General features: G+C 38.1%; 1 protein-coding gene across 1 annotated transcript; it reads right to left on the reverse strand.

Moving 5' to 3' along the window:
• Window positions 1-3,620: 3,620 nt before the first annotated feature.
• LOC125505112 (protein obstructor-E-like) lies at window positions 3,621-5,926 on the reverse strand. Its single transcript, XM_048668230.1, has 2 exons — window positions 5,668-5,926; window positions 3,621-3,842 (listed from the first exon to the last, which is right to left on the reverse strand). Exons 1-2 carry the CDS (start codon window positions 5,909-5,911, stop codon window positions 3,640-3,642), a joined length of 447 nt encoding a protein of 148 aa, XP_048524187.1. The 5' UTR covers window positions 5,912-5,926; the 3' UTR covers window positions 3,621-3,639.
• Between the last annotated feature and the right edge of the window lie 203 nt (window positions 5,927-6,129).

Below are 6,129 nucleotides of genomic sequence, written 5' to 3' on the forward strand. Positions count from 1 at the left end.
GTCATCAAAACTCTCACCGAAAGAGCCAGAAGAATCTGCGAACCAGCCGAGTTAGAGAGAGAATTAAAACACCTGGAAAGGGCCTTTGGTTGGAAAGGATACAGTAAGAAAGATTTTAATAGAGCAATTCGACCAAAAAACAGTGAATATCGCTCGGAGACAACAGAGACGCATGATGAGCGTAAGAGTTGGGCTTGCCTCCCGTACATACACGGAGTCACGGACAGGATCGGCAAGATACTGGAGAAACACCCAGTAAAAACCATTTTTAAACCAACTCGAACCATCCAACAGACTTTTAGATCGGCCAAGGACAAACGGGATCCTTTATCACCACCAGGAGTCAACAGAGTTCTGTGCAGCTGTCGAAGAGCATACATCGGCACCACAAAATGAAGCATAAACACTAGGATCACGGAGCACAAACGAAGTTGCAGATTGGGACAAACGGAAAAATCAGCAGTAGCGGAGCACGCACTGCTAGACGACCACCAAATAGGCTTCGACGAAGTGAACATTCTGCACCAATCTGAAAGATACTCCCCGAGACTCACCAGAGAGGCCATCGAAATATTTAAACACCAAAACAATTTGAACAGAAAAGAAGAAATTACGGCACTCAATCCTGATTGGAAGCGCGTTTTGCGCCAAACAGCATGTGCGCCGAAGCGTTGGAATCCCCACCCATCCCCCACGCATGAGCACACACGGCTGGGCTGCATAAATACGACGGGGAATCGAGCAGTTGAATCTCCTGCGGACACAGTCTAAGAAGAAGACGTAAACCCGATGCGATGACCAGTTCCTGCACCACATCAAGCAAGAGAGGCTGTTAGGTTTAGGTTTAGATTAGGTTAATTTAGATTAAGTAATATGATGATATATCATAAGATACATAGAGTGTTAGACACTTTAACGATGTTAGCACTAAGGATCCGTAGAATAAGTAGCAGTAAGAAGTTTGTAAACTTAACTGAAAATAAATATGTTCAAATTGAGCAGTTGAATCAGTCTTAGTCGGAAAGCACGGGAGATCATTTCGCCCACTGCCTCATTGCCTTTGATAATGTCCACCGCAGTTGTGGACGAAACGTCAGGAAGAAATTCCCATAGACCACGGCTTCAAAGCCCGGAAAACATTCCTAAATGTGAATATTGAGACAATGGTTTGTGTGCGATTTCCGGCTGTGGAACATTGTTTATAAACAATTATTTATACATAATTAATGAAAGTGCGAAAGCCCGTTTTTGTGCATAACTGTTGTACCGTTGATGCTATTGAAAAACTTTTATTCTTTTTTTCAAGTATTAAAAATACCTATACTACATAAAACCATAAACTACATTAAAATCCGTTCATCAGTTTACTCAAAAATAGCAAAAAACCGTCGATTTCAGCGTTTTGTTGATTTCCTATAACTAGTTTAATTTTGTTTCAAGAAAATCGTACCATAACTTTTTTTGGTCACTCAGTAATGAAATTTTCATTTATTGCACGTTGTAGTATAACTCTTTGCGAGTAAAATACAGCCTCAGAGAAGTATCTCCGACGTCTCATGGAAAATGTATTTAGAATCTGGCAAGAGCCCTTTTTACATAACAAATAGGAATTAACAAAAAGCTATGAATACTTGAAACTAAAATTTATACCACTTTCAAAAAAAGTTAGAGTGAGATTTTTTGAAGCAAAACCAAATTGAACTTAATTTGAACACAAAAAAAAGTGACCACATTTTTTTCTTTCCCACTTAAGGGAAGCAAAATGTGAAAAATCTTCTATTTTTATGTTAATCACTGAGTACAATTCATCTTATCGCTTAATGAAAAATTGGCCATTTAATACTTCAGCTATGTTTGATATAAACAAGTATTGAAACAAGTCCAGACTAGGTAAATAGCGCCTATACAAATTTAAATGTAGTTCATCTACTGCTCCACTGGGCAGATGCAACAAATGCTATTTTATTTCAGAAGCACTGCTATCGGTCGAAAAAGAACAAGTTCCAACGATAAGGAACAGCTCAGAATTCCGAAAAAGCAGTCAGTCAGTCACAATCTGTGACTCACAGGCGTGGTCACATTAAAGAAAATACTGTTACTGCTGTTCCCAATATTTTCTGTTCATTGAATATTGCTATTTGCCGAATCATGGGTGCATGGATTCGAAAATCATCAGGTCCCTCGTCCCACTCTTATACATACAAAACCTTACCACTTCACGAGAATTAAATATCTCCTTTCACTAAAACTCAGGCCAATTGACAACGTCGCGGGGAATCCAAAGGCACAAAGGCAGGTATTTGCATTTTTGCTTTGTTGAAATATTGAAATCCCAGATGGCATTGACCAGCATCGTAGGCGAGCCCTGTTATTTCAAATCACGTTATTTTAAATATCGATAGCAGGTACCGGCTGTTCCAAAATACCTGTGAGATGTATTTCGTGTCATCCCTACTTAACATCTGTATAATCACACAAAATTATTGTCACAAGACCCCTGTATGCGTTAAATCATGTTCGAAAAACTGCACCTTGATAAAAAATAAATAAAGTTACAGGTGCTAGTTGTGGACGGAAGCATCCTGCTAGCTACGAGGGGTGTGAGGTACTCAACCAGCTGCAGCAAAAACTTTTCCCTGTTTTGACGGAAAAAGTCCCGTAACTTATAATTTAATTATAATAATTTACCAAATTATCTAACTCGGCAAAATAACTCTGATGCAAAGGCTGCATCTCAAGGTCTCTACCTAACAAGAACTGCCATACTAACTTCTGATGAAGCCAATAACGTTGTAATAATGATTCAGTTAATGTCCAGAATGGAAATMATTGCAAATCTTTTCACATGCCCTCTAAACAGACTGTCACTATGAACAGGTTATCTCAAAGAACCCACRAACTTAACCTCTTCCTTATCAACCATGTMATAGATGTCATGATGATTTTTGAAACTTATTTCACGCTACAAGACAATTTCACACTACAACGTCTACAGCACCAATCATCCACATGGAAAAGGACACGGTGGCACTGCAATWTTGGTGAAGTCMAGGATTACGCAYTGTTGGAAACACTATCCAACATATTTTTGTCATCATGGTTCAAATKCCACGCTTGGAAACCGAGACACAAAAAAATTGTCTYCYGTCAAATTTAATTCGGACSASTACCGTTTCCGTTTCCGGATAAAAAAAGTCAGTCATCCGTCACGCTGGTTAACCGCCTATTATAAAKAGTTATATTAAACTGCTGACAGGAAGAGAATTGATGATTTTAAATTTTGCAGGAGCAAGGAGGAGACACATTTAAATTTTGAGCGAGATCAAKMCAGTGMAGASAMTCTCYWGMGACMRMGACAGTCTAGACAGTCATCTATGAMGTATGTAGGTAGGTATTTTGAAATTCCTTGGACAAATCTCCCGAGACGACTACATGTAGTCAAGAYATATGACGTTTCGAWTTCAGAAAATGAACAGTTGRTCCACCCGTTATAAAAAGTAGAGTTTTCGAYAATTTCCACACTAATATGTGTATACTACTAATAATATAATAGACCTTAACTAAGCAAATTTAGCTTCTTTCGTAGACCCCTCCGATCGTTGTGCACTATTAAAATGTATTTGTATTTGAGATTTAAAGTTATTTACCTTCAGGGTTACAGGTTTCGAGCAATAGGTCCGGCCAGTTACATCCGTGAATTTTTTCATCATAGACCAAGCCAGGTTCACAGGCTTGAGGATGAGGCTCTCCATAAGCACACTTAATGTAATTAGTTGAACATTCATGGGAGTCTGGGTAGATACCGAACTGATATTCGCATCCGGGGGTGCTGATTGGAGTTACTAAAAAAATAATTTACAATTATATTAAAAGTAAAGACCCTTATCCCATAATGATACAATTTGGTAGTGGTATCGCAAGATTCTCAGTGTCAAACGCTTTGGCTAGATCAAGGAGCGTAACGATTGTTGGTGTACTCGTATCAAGATTATTAAACTATTCGAATCTCCAGTAAAATGTTGTGGTTACCATTTGAAATTCTCAAGTTGGCCCCTGCCTAGCCTACAAGGCCGAAATAGGCGTTGCTTTTCTTACACGAATAAACTTTCCCCTCCCAGAGGGGAAACTTCTTATTTGAAACATTTTTTCCACCGATCACGCGTTGCGGAAATATTTAAGTGTTTCGAGAAAAAAAACCACCTTGTATATGAAGGGTACAGGCTAAGAAAGGGGAACGACAATTTTTTCTAATTTTGAGCCGTTCAGTCCGTTCGATTCTAAACACACAGAATTATCATCAAGTAACAGATATCGATAATTTAAATTACGCTGTACTGGCTAAAAAGGAGGCGAGTCCGCCCGCCACATGCTAAGAAGGCGGAACGTCATAAATGCGTGTTATTCTTAGAAGCGGCTAATTGTAGCCCCTTTGGAATACAACGTTGCCAGTCTCTAATGTTATGTCAGATGTCAAATCATAAACAGGTGAGGTTAGAACTGTTAAAAGTGGGAAGTGAAGTAGTGGGGTGTACTTCTTTACCCACATTTCTAGACCATGCCTTAGAATTTATTTTTCTCTTTCTCGTTTTTTCGTCCACTGCACTTATGCTTCTTTCCTTCCCTTTTTTCTGATAAGTGCTTGGCACTTCATTGTTAATGGGTTCTATTTCGGCGCTTGACCCTGCATTGCTGATTGTTTCTATTTCGGGAGTCTTTATTGCAATGTTGTTCCATTTAATGTTTCCTGAATTTCAATCCTTGTGTGGGGTTGTTAGTCCTCCTACACTCCTACACCCTACCATACAACCAGTCGAAGTACCGTATGAAGCAGTGGATCGTTTGCGCATCTTTCATCTTGTATAATACAACAAGCAAAGGAAAAAGATATCGAGATTCCTAATTAGAGTATCTTTGCTTTCGTTCGTTGTTATATATAAATTTTGGAACCGAAATAAACCGAAAAAAAAACCGGAACCGGAACGGAACCGAAATGGAAATTATTTTCTAAACCGTAACCGTAAAGGAACCGAAATTTTAAATTTTGCCTTGGACCGAAACCGGAACGGAATAGTTATTTCGTTTTGGTTCGGGTCCTTGGTATTTAGGCAGTATACTGTTTTTACAATTCTTGAAGGATTCTGCTCGGAAAATATTTATCAAAAATTAAATAAATTAAATGTTATTTGGACACTTCAACGCAATTGAACGTTTTAATCTCGTTTTGTAACGTTCGTTTTTCGTGTCTCGTAACTCTGGTGATTTCGACGAAAACACATTTTGTTTGAGTGCCTGACGAAAACAAAATGGTAAACTGTCTAGATAAATCATCCTTATCGTTATTTTTAAATAAAACAATAAAAGAAAAATATTTTAAATTAGGAGAAAGTGTTCGCGCTCTCTATAGCTCCACTTTAATGGCTTTCCATGGCTTTAAATAGCTTTTCATTTTATTATTTTTTAAGTATCTGTCTTATAAAGGGAAAACGACAAATTTTAATTGCATTCTTTTCACAATTTGGGTACCCTCAATACTAGCACATACAACTTATATTAGGTCTGTCACGTGTTATCTTATATATTTTGTGTCTTCTCAAATGCCACAACAGTTAATTTGTTTTTGAAGCATTAGGTGTAAAAAACACATACTCTGTTCCCTTTAATACTTACGATCAGCTTTTCTTTCTCCGCAGTGTACAGCCCAATTGTAGTTGCAGTGATTGTGAACTGCGCCCTTGCCATCAAACAGTAATCCATTTTCACAGGTTTCCACTGTCAAAGTCCCATTAGTGCAAAGGAAAAAAATATTACAAGCTTCTGGATGGGCATAAGCTTGAACACCATGTTGTTCTGGGCATTGCGGGGCGTCTTGGACAAACACGCCAGCACTAGCTGAAAAACGATATAATTTCATATTACTGCATACTTACTTTACCAATATAAAATTTAAAAAATGATAAGCAAATTACCATTTTGTTGTTGAGAGAAGTCTACGCACCTGTAGATTACAATAAATCTACTTTGTTATCACACCTAATCAACTCTTTCCGAAAGGTGGAACAATGCTTCAGTAGCAACTAGCAGGCTGTTCTACCCACTTCTAATTATGCACAAGCTGCTTTCTTGTACCAT

The sequence above is a fragment of the Dendroctonus ponderosae genome, unplaced genomic scaffold, assembly GCF_020466585.1.
Source record: "Dendroctonus ponderosae isolate FM_Combo_2020 unplaced genomic scaffold, Dpon_F_20191213v2 Dpon_F_20191213_7, whole genome shotgun sequence".
NCBI lineage: Eukaryota > Metazoa > Arthropoda > Insecta > Coleoptera > Curculionidae > Dendroctonus > Dendroctonus ponderosae.

Excerpts from the sequence above, each read along its gene's own strand:
- LOC125505112 (XM_048668230.1), bottom strand. The coding sequence starts at position 5,911 with ATGAAATTATATCGTTTTTCAGCTAGTGCTGGCGTGTTTGTCCAAGAC. Across the intron at positions 3,843-5,667 it reads CGGAGAAAGAAAAGCTGATC|TAACTCCAATCAGCACCCCC; the intron begins GTAAGTATTAAA and ends TTATTTTTTTAG.